The 14,069-nt window shown below is 39.1% G+C and overlaps 1 protein-coding gene across 3 annotated transcripts; it reads right to left on the reverse strand.

The window, feature by feature from the left end:
* Nucleotides 1–4: 4 nt before the first annotated feature.
* Nucleotides 5–13,539, reverse strand: LOC132911248 (importin subunit beta-1). 3 transcript variants are annotated; one of them, XM_060967758.1, is made up of 6 exons: nucleotides 13,255–13,517; nucleotides 12,181–12,239; nucleotides 11,912–12,094; nucleotides 11,486–11,839; nucleotides 9,402–11,413; nucleotides 5–103 (listed from the first exon to the last, which is right to left on the reverse strand). In XM_060967758.1, coding segments are annotated over exons 1-6 (2,670 nt in total). In that variant the 5' UTR covers nucleotides 13,316–13,517; the 3' UTR covers nucleotides 5–102. The 3 variants fall into 3 exon arrangements, with proteins under 3 accessions (XP_060823741.1, XP_060823740.1, XP_060823739.1); XM_060967757.1 differs by lacking the exon at nucleotides 5–103 and adding an exon at nucleotides 3,027–8,660 and having other exon boundaries at nucleotides 13,255–13,516; XM_060967756.1 differs by lacking the exon at nucleotides 5–103 and having other exon boundaries at nucleotides 9,398–11,413; nucleotides 13,255–13,539.
* Between the last annotated feature and the right edge of the window lie 530 nt (nucleotides 13,540–14,069).

A 14,069-nucleotide genomic window follows, 5' to 3' on the forward strand; every position in this document is an offset into this window, starting at 1 on the left:
TCGCACGATCGTACTACGAGGGTGTCCCTCCGAAGTCGTCACGAAGAGGAGACAAAAGTATTTAGATAGCGTGTGCCAGCTCTTGTAGTGGATTTAGTGAGTTCTAGTTGGACACGTACCCAAAAGGAATTGGATGAATTAGAAAATTAAATCGCTCACTGTTGATCAATCCACTGCTCGCTCAACATTTTTCAAAAATTCGTGCCTTCTCGACAACTGTTACTCTTCTCTCTTAAGGAAACTCACTTGTCAAACGTGTCATCGTATCAAAAGAAAAGAACAAAACGGAAATGAATGAAATTAAATTGAAGAAGTATGCCGAGTGTGCGTGTGTATATGTATGTGTGTGTGTGTGTGTAAGAGAGAGAAAGAACGTGTAATAATTAGTGTGTATGCATAAAATTAATCCAAATCAATGAATGGTAAGTGCTTGTACGTCGTATCTCGTTTCGTCGACAAAGAAAAATTATGGCCGATGAAATTACTCCGGAATTTTTATGGCGAATACACCGATATTGTTCATCTCTCGAATATAGTACATTAAGCACGAGCCACCGGCTTCTCTTTCTTCGTTTGAAAGTGAATTAAAAAAAAGAAAGGTAGAGAAGAGGATAGAGCTCGCGTACGTACTCGCGTTTCACGCACGCGAAAGAGAATCGAGGAAATGCAGGCGATACGACTTCAGAGGCGCGTGCCACGAGGTGTGCCCTTCTAATTCAATTGGGTTAAGGGTACTTAAAGGAGATTAAGAACAATGCTGACACATGCTGCGTGGTGGCCGCGTTTCATTCCTCGAACGCGCCGCGCGACTTTTGGTGTTATTTTGTAATTTTCGATTCGTTATCCTTCGTGGACGTTCTACAATTAATTTCTAATTTCTCATGCTGATCAAATGTGTGATTTTTCGCATATAGCTTACTTCCCGTATAAGTATAATATTATACAAATATATATATATACATTTCGTATAAATCCTTTCTTATTTGTATCATTCGTCTATCCCACGTTTCGTCGAACGAATTGATTTGTTGGAAATGTTAATAGTTTGGCGTCGTTAAACTACGTTCTCGGTACTTTTCTACAATAACGAATCTCTCCGATAAATGCTTGAATATCGAGAGACATACGGCTTCGTTCAAATCCAAGGTAATCCGATTGATAAAATAAAGGACTGTTAGGTATACACAGACAATTGTTCACGTTCTCCATCCGCGTGTTCGCATACGAACCTCGATCGTACCATAAATTTTCCGCATTTTCGTTATGAGATTACTCTGAACGGCGATGTCGAAAGCGATAGATGAAGATGGGTGGTTATTGGAAAAAAGAAGTGAGAAAGAGAAAGCTCGATGCTGAAACAACGACTGGTAATAATAGCATTGCTGCGTGTATTCAGATTTAAAATGAATTTTTATTCTGGACAATCTCGTTTTGTCGAAGATAAAAAAAGAAAAGAAAAAAAAGGAGAAGAAATTCCAAATTTGAAAACACGTGTGGAAGCAATTCGCATTTCGATGGTCAAATCTTACGGAATGAAACGACCTCCGCTTTCTTCTCGGAATAAGATTTCATAATTTTTTTTTTTCACATACAGAACGCAACTGTATTTTCTTTCTCTCGTAGTTTTCCTTTTCCCTCGTTCTTTCACTCTTTATTCGTTTCCCTCGATCCTTTTTTCTTTTTTTTTTTTTTTTTTTTTTGTCAAGACGATGAAAATCGTGATGTTAGTAGTCGAAATGATTTTTCTCGTTTAATTAATCATATGGCACTGTCGCTTGGCGATTCGTATAATCGTTTCTCGTACACACACTGACAGAGTACGATCAGCCACATTAAAGATTAAACGAAAAAAGCTGACATCCGTAAACACATGTCGTAGAATCTACGTTTTAGAGATAACATGCAACATTAAACGAGTTAATACAGAAAAAATGTTAAATATGTGATTTCTTTTTCGTAATACGACCTTCGTATCTTGTTTTTCGAATTCGATATTTGTTTCTTTATGTTACATTAATGTAACCGATCGTACGGTGAACACACTTTCTAAAAGAATCGTCCCCAAACATTCCACGATCGCTCTGGCACTCAGATAAGCGATGCAGCCGATGTGTCACATATAGTCGTTGTCATTTGGATACCTTCACAGAACACAGGCTCGGCAAACCACACGACTGACACAGACCGAAAAGAAATGAAAGATACGTAAATATCTTGCGCTACGTAGACATGCCGCACCCTCTCCCATTCTAGAATCATTCGTGTAGCAAATTATTATTGGAAAATCAGAGGGAACAAGGGAAAACAATGTCCTCCTAAGTATACGATATAAGATTCATCTTCTGTATCAAAATAAAGTTTCCTCGTTGTTGTAATCTTGATTTGCTTTGAGCATTATTTTACCCGATAATAGTATGATAACCGAGTGCGTAATAGTAACTTATGGCTTTAACGAAGATTTCGTTCTTTTACGAGTAAAAGTATTAATTTATCTAGTGCAGATAAGAAATTTATCTTTGACAAATGCGTCAAGAAACAAGTTTTATTAGCGGTCGCGAATAAGTATTCGTAGCGTCTAATTTTAAATACAGAAAATTATGGAATAGGCTAAAGGAATTTATCGATTCTTCGACTTTTCACAGCATATTTTTTTTCCACTTTTTTGTCCTTTTATTTTATTTTATTTTATTGGTGACGAGGTCGAAGTAAAAGCTGAACTCTAGGAAACAAATTGGAGAGGGTGAGCAAATTACAGAGTGGCAGGCTAAATAGGATTTCATCCAACTCGTGTTCTCGTTTATTCGTTTTTTCTTTCTTTCTTGCTTTTGCTTCAAACCCACGTTTATCGCCCGAATTGTTCACATGCGTAAATTATAATGTTTGGTCCGATCGTCGATCGGCAGCACTCGACAGCACTCTCTCTCTCTCTTTCCGCATATCGTCACAAAAAGATCAATCTCACACGCTCATTTTGTTTCTCTCCTCTTCTTTTTTCTCGTTATTAATTTTTTTCATTTTTTTATTAATTTTTTTTTGTTTGCTTCTCTTTTAATTCTTTAATTTTTTAATCACACAATATGCACGGTCATGGCATTTCAGTTTTATCTCGACGCAACCCATCAAAATTTGGGAAAAACAAAAATATCTGAAGATACTGATCAACCGTGACACACACACTAGCACTACAGGCATCACACGATCGATCGATCTTCACGTCTGCCATTACCGTGCAATTTCTCTGACGTTTTGGAACAATAACAGCTCTACACGCGTTGGCTTCGTGTTTCGCGATTCGATCGTTTAAAAAATATTATCGAAAATATTGTCTCGTACGTACAATGGCACCGCGGTTCGAATATCTTAAGAACGGAGACTCTGTTCTGGACCCAGCGTCGCTGAAATCCTCTCGAAAAATAATTCATCTGCGTGATCTGCGTGGATTCATTTTTATCTTATTCACATCGTCGTTGTGGTCGTTGTCGTCATCGTCGTCATCGTCGTCATCGTAGTCTATATAACAACTTACTTATTTAGTCGTGCGATCTCGTTTTCTAAGTTGGACAAAAATTTCAACGAAGCGCCGGGACATGGATTCGGTGACAGTTCTCCGATCTTTTAACCGCGTCACGATACAAAATTTATATAACTTTTTTTTCTTATTTCCATCCTTTGTTTCTTCTTTATCTTTTTGTTCTTTTTTTTTACAAATCGACGATTCGTCCTTTCCCGAACGTGACGCCGCGATTCACGTCGAATCACGAGCCAACTCCTCTCAACATCCCTCTACCACAGTTATCAAATACTCTTTCCTCTTGTGTTTCTCTCTCGCTCACAATCTTTCTCGCTCTCACAGCTCATTCGTTCCTCTCGTCGTTTTTTCTTCACTCGCAGATAACACCCTAACAGGACACATCCCACCAGTAAATTGTGATTTATCTCACAGCGCACATCATCACTGATACAGCGTAATGCACACGCTTCTCAATTTTTTTTTTTTATTTTTATTCTTTTTAATAATCCTTATAATTAAATACGCTCTCACGTACGTTCCCTAGTGAAGCATCGCACGCACTCTAGGCGTCTCGACGATGAAAAGGCTAACAACTAATAGTTCGATAAGATATTATCGTGTATGAGTTTGTTTGTAGGAGCGAGGCTCTGATCGTGACTCGTTCCCTCGATCACATATAAACGTAAAAAGGAAAACTCTGTCTTTCAAAAACGACCTCAATCGGCGTATATATGTCTTTCTTACATTCATTAAATATACGTGTTTGTGTGCGCGTTAGGCTAGCTCGAAATACAGAGCAGCGAATATTCTCTTATTAAAACGGATAGACAAAATAATAATTACAGAGAAGAATGGCGAGCAAATCTGCTATGTTTGAGATCGTAGAATGGAGAACATGGATCAGCCAGAGCCACGCTCCCTTTAAGGTAGAACATCGACCCCTCGCACACGAGAGTCTCTCCAAAAAATCACAGTCGCATATATAATATAATTTGCTTCTTCCGTATTTCTTATTTTCACAACTCGTTACTCGTTACTTCCATCACGGCACGGCCGGCATTTCGTTTCCTAGTTTCCTACCTCTGCTCTTCCACGACCGATCCCTATCTACATAGGTGTTTCCCTCCGTATTTCATTCCTTCCATTTCTGTTAGTCTGTTTGCCCTTCTCGGCGGACCTGATAACGTGATTCGCAACGATCACCTCGAAGATACCGGAAACGAACGATATACCCCGTCTTCTAGTAACGTCTTGAAGTAGACGCTTGTTATACGATCATGAAAGAATGTTCTTGGTCACGATTGATCGTAAACTACGCGTGATGAAAAGAATAGTCGCGTGTTCGTTCCATTAATGTACAGACTGTTTCTAAAATAGGTAGTTCAATGACTATTTTTATATACATTTTACTCGTCGTGAGAATAAAAAGATGTGTCGAATAAGTAACACAGGAATAATTTCTTATCGATCCTAATAGTCATCCTAACGACCAGTAGAAGGCTTTTACGAATTCGACCACCTATTTTAAAGACAGCCAGTAGAATGGTGAATGCGACGAAGCGCAACTCTCGATTGTTTGCGAATCAGAAGGACAGGCGAGCGATCGAGTTCTTTATCAAGACGCGGAAAGTCGCGCACCAACGTCCTCTCCGTCGTGGTTCCTCTATCTTTCTCTCTTTCTCGCATTCCCCCTTTCACATCCACATCCTTTCTTTCTCTTTCGTCCTTCCATTCTCCTCTCGCTCTCTTTCTTACGTCCTCTCTTTCCCTCTACTCTCTCTGCTACGTGGAATGTAAAAGAAAAACAGGATACACTTTGCACCTCGATATTTTGCATGTTTCTTCTTTGGACATTCGGAATAAACCGTTTCACTGTTTCGGTTTCTCGCTTTTCCCCCTAGTAGTTTTTCTTTTTTCCTTAGATTCATCGAGACATCGACTTTGGTAGATCAATGACGGCATTCGTCATCGTCAGAACTGTAAAGCAAAGCTGTAGTTTTTTTTCTTTTTCGTAGAAGGAGAAATTTTCGCGATTGGAAGACACCGTGTTTCGTCTGCGAGAATTTCGTTCTGCTTCGAAATCGAAAGGATCCACCGCGAGATAAAAACAATGTACGGAGAATTTGCATTCGTGTATAACTGTATGTGTTTGATGTGTACATGGATGTGTGTATCGCAAAGAGATCAAGGTTTAGGCTCCAGTCTACGTAACGAGCGGCTCGCCGAAACGATTTTTCCCTACTCCTATTTTTATTTGTTTGTTGTTTTGTCAGGTTTCTTCTCATTTTTAAAAGCTAAATAGACGTTTCTCTTTCTTATACGCTAAGTTTGGCAATATCGTTCGCAACAGTAAAAAAATTATATATGTATATATATTTATTTTTATATCCAGACATGGAGCAGACACATTGGTTTCCCTCGATATGTAAAATCGTAAAAAAGATAATCAATTTAATAAAAAGTCTTAGTTTATAATCGTTTCTCGTCAATTCCCTATTTGTCCCTTCGCGTTTCTTCTTACGCCAATAATTGTTTCCCTTTTCAACTATTTATTCTTCACTTTATTTTTTAAATTGTTTTGTTTAGTTTTCGTTTATGTGTTTGTTCCGTCGAAACACGTTTACCCCAACCCAGGCGGTTCTTTCATGAAGATACCACCCCTCAGCCTAGATTTCCATTCGAATCTCGCTGCGATCATCGTCAATAATCTTCTCTGTTCGATATCGTGTCTGTACGTAAAGCTTTGCATAAACAAGGCGTTCACGGGAAAAATATGTTAGTTAAAAATGAAATCACTATAAAATATACCCCGAACATCACGAAAGAACGGTCACACAGTGCGCTTCCGCTGGCAAAAGTATTTGGAATGCATGGCACTAGCACAGCCACGTCTCGACCACGTGACGTAACTTCGTATTATATTATTAGAGCGCCCGATTGCCCGTTTAATCTTTCGTGTAAAATCTTACTAAATATCGCGTTCGTGCACAAAACCACCTACAAGGGAAAGCTATGGAAATTTGCGAGGTTGACTGGCAAGGAAGTGTGCGAGAAAATAAAAAATGTTCGCATCGTTAAAGGATCCTGAAACGTTTCTGATCCATTCGATATCTCAGTCGTTTCATGATTCGAAATGTTCATGTAATAGGGGATGCGTGTGTGTATATAAGAAAAGGAAAAAAGTATTCTGCGTAATCCTTGCGCGACTGGGAATTTGAAATATCTTCAGTTCAATGTCCGACTTCCTAAACGAATTTATCTATCTATTCCCGTATAACTCGCTTGATCTTATATTGAAACAACTTACGGGAGCAACCAGACGATATGACGTCGAATTATATCAATCACCTATCTTTGAAATTCCATCGTTCCTAAGTTTTACGCGATCACCGTATTCGTTTTTTCGATGAACACCGGAATAACGTGCGAATAAAGATGAGTAACATCCTCGATACGGTTTTTTTTTTTTTTTTTCATTTGATCATCGATAACCGCCTTCCTACAACAATGCGAGGCCAGGAAGACGAATCTCTTTGACAAATATTCACGTGAAACAAGATCTCGATATTCTTGAGCCCTTTGAATTCAAAGAAAGAAACTAACGATGTAAAACACGTGCCTGAACATCATGTACGTAGTATTGTTTCAATGTTAGTGGCAGTGCAAAAAGCTCTCGTCCGATATTCTGCTGAAGAATTACAAAAATACGAATTAATGATATAACGTGATCGCATAAAATTAATTTCGATTACGCGCAGGATTACTTTTGTGTATGGGTAGGTATAATTGTATAATGTATTTTGAGGCTGAATACTCGATCATAATTAGTTTTCTTTCCTCTTTGCAATTCTTTTTTACTCGAACGTTCAGGCCGGACGAGGACTTCGGTACAACTCAATAACTTATGCCAGCAAAATATTAATTTTAATGAATCAACAGCAACAGACATTCACATACGGGCAAAGTAACATACGCGGCATCATCATCATCATTATCATCATCATCATCATCATCATCATCATCATCATCATCATCATCATTACCATACTATAACTAATCATTTAGATTCTCGCGCAGCACGATCGGACCAGAGGTCAGCAATATTTTGAACCTTCCGACCATATTTTTTTGAGAATCATTCAGAACATTTGTGATGCTATTCACACGCATTCACTCTTACCTTCTTTTTTTCTTTCCCTTTCTCTCTTCCTCTCTTGTGTAAAGTTCTTACCTCCACTTGTGCACCACTTGGCTGCATTAAAATAGCAACCAGCATTCTGACGACCACTTATTTCGCTCATTAACTTCAAATCACGCCAACAACAGTCATTCGGTGATGCTTCGATTGCTTCGAACGAGTGATGGTGTGACAGTTTAGTAAGGAATCGGAAACAGACCGCGGGCTTCGTTGGCAAAGCTACAGGAGGACAAAAAAGCTAGGAGCTTTACAACGAGTTGCGCATTAATAATTGAACTTTCTCGACGAGACGACGTGTGTAATATAATCGCTCATTCAAAGGTGACATGTTTTATTTTATACACACAGACTCCCTGTGATCTTACATGCATACATATTAATAGAATCATCCTTACGTTCAATTACTAGAGCACATTCTTTCTTTAGCAGCTCTACAGTCTCGCTCTCTCTCATTTGGTTTCTCTGCGTTTTCTTCCTCGTTCACACCATTCGTTCTTTCACACTCACTCATTCTCTCTCTCTCTCTCTCTCTCTTTCATTGGCCTCGATCATCGTCCATTGAAGTCGTCTTTTCCTCAGGTTCAACTTCTCAATCACGCGGGTAGAAGCCCCAGGCTCGTTACCAGGCATACTTGCATCACCGGAACATCTCGGCAGACTTCGGCCTTGGCCCATTCATCGGCAACATCCACTTGCACTCCTCATCATCCGTTGTCGGCAGACATGTAATTATTTTTTGACCATTTGGGGTTGCGCTCGACGTGTCGGTACTCAAATACCGTCGCCAGAGCAGGGACACGTGCAGACTCATCACCCCATCATCGTCATCGCTTCGAAACTCACGCACATCCATCAACTCGCATCCGCACCATCCAATCTTGTTGTCTTTGTATTGTGTTCGATAGCTCTCTAGTCAAATCAAATTGCACGACAGTACAACCGTGGGGTGATCTGTAAACAACAAAAGCGAGCCAAATATCAATAACTGTCGCTCACTGCTCGGTGTGTGTATGCATATTTTTTTTAACGTATTTAAATTTTTTTTTTATTTAATTTTGTATTGTTATTTTTTGACCTAAATTTTTTATTTTCAGATGGGGTCTCTGTGTCGAGTGCACGTGTCTGTACACGGGACAGGGCTATAAGACAAAGGGGATCATAAACAATGACGACAAAACGAAACTGTATTGTACACAATAGTTTTGAGATGTGAGACAACTTAGGGCTCCTTTTTAAAACAAAGATAAGACGGTTATAATTAAGGACATTCAAGCAAACTTTTGTTCGTTTAAACAGAAAGAAGTACAATTCGATCCAATTTCTAGAATCAATATGTAGTGTCCTAATTTTCCATCACCATGCAGCCGTATTGCATCTTTGCTTCTTTGATACTTTGTACACTCGCGTTTCTTGTTTTCTTTTTTTTTTTCTTTCGTATCTCCTAAGTGTATAGCATTATAAATCGTTCGTCGAGAAAATAATCTTAGTAAGTTACACAGAAAGGTAGTAGCGTAGAATGAAGGGGGATGTAGTAAAGAATGAAATGGGAAAAACGGTAAGTTGATATGGATAACAGGTGATTGAATATACACGCACCACACATAGTCCACACGGAAATTATTGATAATAAAAGAAACGAATAAAAAAAATATAAGAAGGAAACGATTAATAAAGCAATGAAAGATTACTCACCAACTGGACGTAGAGTTAGCAACATTCTTGAGCTTCCGAATCTCTTTAGCAGCCCAGTTAGCCAAAGTCTTAGTCTTCTCAGTACGTGATCGTCTAGCCTTCATTAAGAAATCCGTCAGCGGTTCAGTTTCTACCATCGGCAAGAGTTTTACTCCGAACACGGTGACAAGGTCACCAAGCAAGCCCACAGAAGCTGCAATATTGCCTTCAGAATGTTCACGGTCCTGTGCTATCGACGTGATGAACTGGATAATGAAGGGCACGTGTGGCTCTACCAGAGCAATTGCCGTATCTGGGCAAGGATTTGATACATCACCGCGCAGTCCTTGCACTATACCAGTATAAGCTTCAAGGACGCCCTCTCGCAATTCGTTCAGATAATCGATCATATCGTAATCGGTTCTATCTACATTTGCTTGAGAAGCCTGAGCCAATGTTTGAAGTACCACGTCCAAATATTTCTTGAATTCAGGGCCGATACTGAGAGCAACATCACCAAAAACGGAGAATATTTGAGGCTTCACGGAACGATTGACCGAATTATTGCCAAGATTTTCCAACAAGAGGGTCATGATCTCATCGCAATAGGGTAACATTTTGTTTTTTAGGGCGCGACAAATGTCTCCGGTCAGGCCAACAGCGGCGCAACAAACTTGATATTCTGCATGATTCTTTAAGCCAAGACAGAGATATGGTTTGAATGCATCCATGTACTTCAAGAAACCTTCTCCAAGGACTTCGACTAGAGTCGAAACAGCCATGAGAGCATCCTCTTGTACACCCTCGGCTTTGCAAGAATTCGAGTTGAACATAGACAACAATGCCGTCATTATTACATCAGAGATATGCGGAGCATCCTCCGGTGTAACTTTACGTAGCACAGATTGCAAAGTTGCGCATAACAACGATTGCAAATCATTATATTGAGCACGATCCGAATGGCTCTGGATATGTGTCTCCATTTGCAGTACCTGCTGCAATCTCTCCAGAATTACCATCGTCGTCTTCTGCACGGTTAAATAACAATCGCGCGGAGAGTTCTTCACCATGTCCATCAGTGCTTCATAAGCAGCCGATCGTAAGTTAGCTTGAGCTCCATCCGGACGATCCGTCGTTTCCAACAATCTCTGAATGATAAAATCAAAGTATTGAGACATGCAACACGTTTCCGGATTCTGTCCCTCAAGACTTTCTGCAGCCTCGTAACTAGCTTCTGCAAGACCCGTGAACGCCCAACAAACGTTCGCTGCAACGCGAGGTTCTGCCTTCAAACCGTTTATCAAAGCCTCTAACAATGGTTTCAGGTATGTCTCACTAATCGCTGCTTGTGGTATGATCTCACAAATTCGTCCAAACGTCCATGCAGCTGTGTCCCTTACCGCGACACTGCTGTCGTACATTAGTTCGATAAGCGTTGACATTGCTTGCTCTACCAAAGGTTTCAAGGTAGCATGATCGACACCCCCAAGAATAGAACCAAAAGCCATTAGTGCTGCATCCCGATACCTCCAATCGTGACTTTTAATGTTATCCTTGACAAAAGGAAGAACAAACGGAACAATGGCATCCTCGCAGCAAGAGGATAATAACATTAAACACACTCCAGCAGCTTTTGAGGGATTCCAATCGTCTTCGTCATCAAATTCTTCTTGTTTAGTGAGCTTCTTCATCAAAACAGGTACCAGATACTGCAAAGCGCCCTTTGCATAATGTCTCGATACTTTGACTGGCGGTCTACCACCATCGGTAGCTTCACCCTCTTCCATTGCTAAATCTACCTCCTCGTCAGATACGTTTGACCAAAACTCAATTCCTTGCAGTGCAACTTCATCGATATCTGACTTCATAGCTTCTAGAGTAATTGGGAAAAGTGCTGGAGCCATGTAGGGCTCCATATATTGATAATACAATGACATAATTTTTACAAGACACTGTAAAGCAGCTACTTTAACTTGGGTGTTTAAGGATTGCGTTGCCTCACATACCACCTCCATAATGAAGTTTCTCTCAGTCTGTGTACATAAGCAAAACGGTTAGATGTTGTTATTAAAAAACCTATATACTATTCTTGAAATTATACAAACCTCTATCTCAAAATTTCCTTTGGTAAATTCTAATGAATTATAGAGTGCACTCGTAGCTGCGAGGCAAACGTAATGCGAGGTACTCGATCCTTTCATACCATGAATGATAGCAGTGAGAATCTCATTAGACTGAGGTACCAAAACCTCGCTTTCTATATCTTGACAAATATAACCGATGGCTTCTAAAGTTGCTTCCTTTAATATCTCTGTGCTGTTTGGATTTACAACATTATTGACTAACAGATGAATGACATTGGTCCATTCATGAACAGGTAATTCAGCAACTGCTACATATGCAACACATTGTGCCGCAGAACCTGGCCTGTTGTTCTCCGTTCCAAGTGCCCCAAAAATCTATTGATATAGAATAACATCATAAGTTTTTACTTAGAAATGTATCGTCAAATAACTGAAAAAGTTACTTACATTCTTCTTAATATATTCCCTTGTTTCTACAGGAATAGCAAGCCAACGTTGCTGATATTGACATTTTAAATCTGGATCTTTAGATGTAAGTTGATTTTTGAGCTGAAGACCTGCTGCCATACGAGCAACTGGGCTTGCAGTGGCATTAACCAGCACGCCGCTGAGTCTTTGCAAAAATTCATGCTAAAAGAAGAACAATTAGTTTTTTATAACTTTTCCAACTCTTACATATTCCTCACAAAAGCTTCTTTAAAAGGAAAAAAACTTACAAGATTAGTTCTTGCTGCCTGCTCGAGAAAGTTTTGAGCTGCTTCCAACTCATTTTTGTCTGAAATTGCACATAAATTATTTTTATAATATAAACATAAAATTATTATAACATAAACATAAATTATGTTTATATTATAAATGTATCATAAATATGAACATAATTAATATCAAGTTTTCTATTTATGAAGGTTCCATGAACAAAAGGGATAATGTCCATTTTTATCAAATTTTGAGTACATTTTTGACATACTTCTGTGGGTGCTCTATCATGGACCATGTCACATTGGGAATTAAAATTTTCCAAGTTTTGCAGTAGTTACGAGAATTTAAGATGTACAATGAAAAAAGAATAGTTTACATTTTTTGGAGTTTAGTGTGTTATATATTATTTAAAATTATAAATGAAAGTTGAAACCAGTGCAGAATAAAATAATTTTTTATTTTAATATATGAGAAAATATGAGAATGTGACATCATGTACTGAAAAATAAATTTTTGTTTTCTAAGAAATATTAAAACTTCATATTCACCCCTTTTTCACGTGGATCATTCATATCATTTCGTTTATGTCAAGCTGGTAAAAAATGTAAAGTAACGATAGAGGTTAGAAAAGCAAGATGCACTCCTCGCCGTGCCAACCGACAACGGGGACGTGCAATACGAGTAACCGTCACATGGGACAATACTTTTTCGGTCGCGAACAAAGCCCCTAGCAACAGCCAAACGGAATACAATGCGACGTATTTTCGTATAAACGACAGATCCCGATTAAACGTTAACATATCGACGCCAAACTATTCCAAATGAATCAAAGGAACCATCAATTAACGTTGGTACTAAGTACTCCATGAATACACCGGAAGGAGTATAAAAAGGACGCGCACGCGGTAGGACTTTACTTTTCCGGGCAAGGTTGCTAAAACGATAAGAAGGAGACAAAAACGAAGTATTTATATCGTTCATAAAGTAACAACGATAGCAACATTAAGAGCAACAAAATAACTGAGAAAGATTAATCTTAATTCTAAGATGTCGCCGATAATCTGAAGTACTGATTAATCAAAATGACTTACTCGGGGAGACGGTTCTCTCTAGAACCTGGATAAGCTGTACTGTCGTTGGATCCATTTGCATGATGTCAATTTCTTTCGTCTATCGATTATCAGAAAACGTAATTTTTTATGCCTCGATAGGAAATGTCTCGTTGTCGCTACCGGCAGACAGCCACATGTAGCCACCACCGAATCAACTAGCTCAACGACGTACCCCCTTCTACCCACTTCCTGCCAGTACTCGATTTCTGCTTCCTTCCACAACGTGCGGCGTAGTAATATCTGCGGCCTTTGATATTCTCGCGCCTAGTACACGCAGACGAACCTTCTGATCATTAACTCGACACAATAATATACCGTATATATACCTTGTACTTCCGTTAGACCCTTGCCGTGAATTTCGTAAACGTCACAAAGCTACTGTCACAAACGTCACGTTACTCGAACTGATCGTCGTGTCTCTTCCTGCACGGACTATTTTCTTTGTGCGTCGTATAAAATTTCCTTTGCGCACGCGCACATAGAGACACAGGCGCCATCTACGCCATCTGCTGGCGCTGTAACGCATGCGCGCTCGACGCAGCCGTTATACCGGTTAATTTTGAAATCGTGCACTTAAAGTTGTAGATTGCCACGCAAATTGCATTTGTGCTTCTTACACTTTCGAATACTGCCTATCTTATAGCATCTTTATAATCCTAAAAAATGTCAAAACTATTTTTAAAAAATGAATTTTGAGGTAATATTCCTGCAGGATGAAAAAATACAAAGAATAATAAAAATAAAGGTTTTACAATATATGTTATCTGAAAGAGCAACAAAGCCTTTTCTGTTAT

The sequence above is a fragment of the Bombus pascuorum genome, chromosome 10 (assembly GCF_905332965.1).
Source record: "Bombus pascuorum chromosome 10, iyBomPasc1.1, whole genome shotgun sequence".
Taxonomy (NCBI): domain Eukaryota; kingdom Metazoa; phylum Arthropoda; class Insecta; order Hymenoptera; family Apidae; genus Bombus; species Bombus pascuorum.

Coding starts and splice junctions, on each gene's coding strand:
- LOC132911248 (XM_060967756.1), bottom strand. CDS start 13,315: ATGCAAATGGATCCAACGACAGTACAGCTTATCCAGGTTCTAGAGAGA. Junction 12,240..13,254: donor AGAGAGAACCGTCTCCCCGA/GTAAGTCATTTT, acceptor GTGCAATTTCAG/ACAAAAATGAGTTGGAAGCA. Junction 11,414..11,485: donor AAGGAAATTTTGAGATAGAG/GTTTGTATAATT, acceptor TTATGTACACAG/ACTGAGAGAAACTTCATTAT.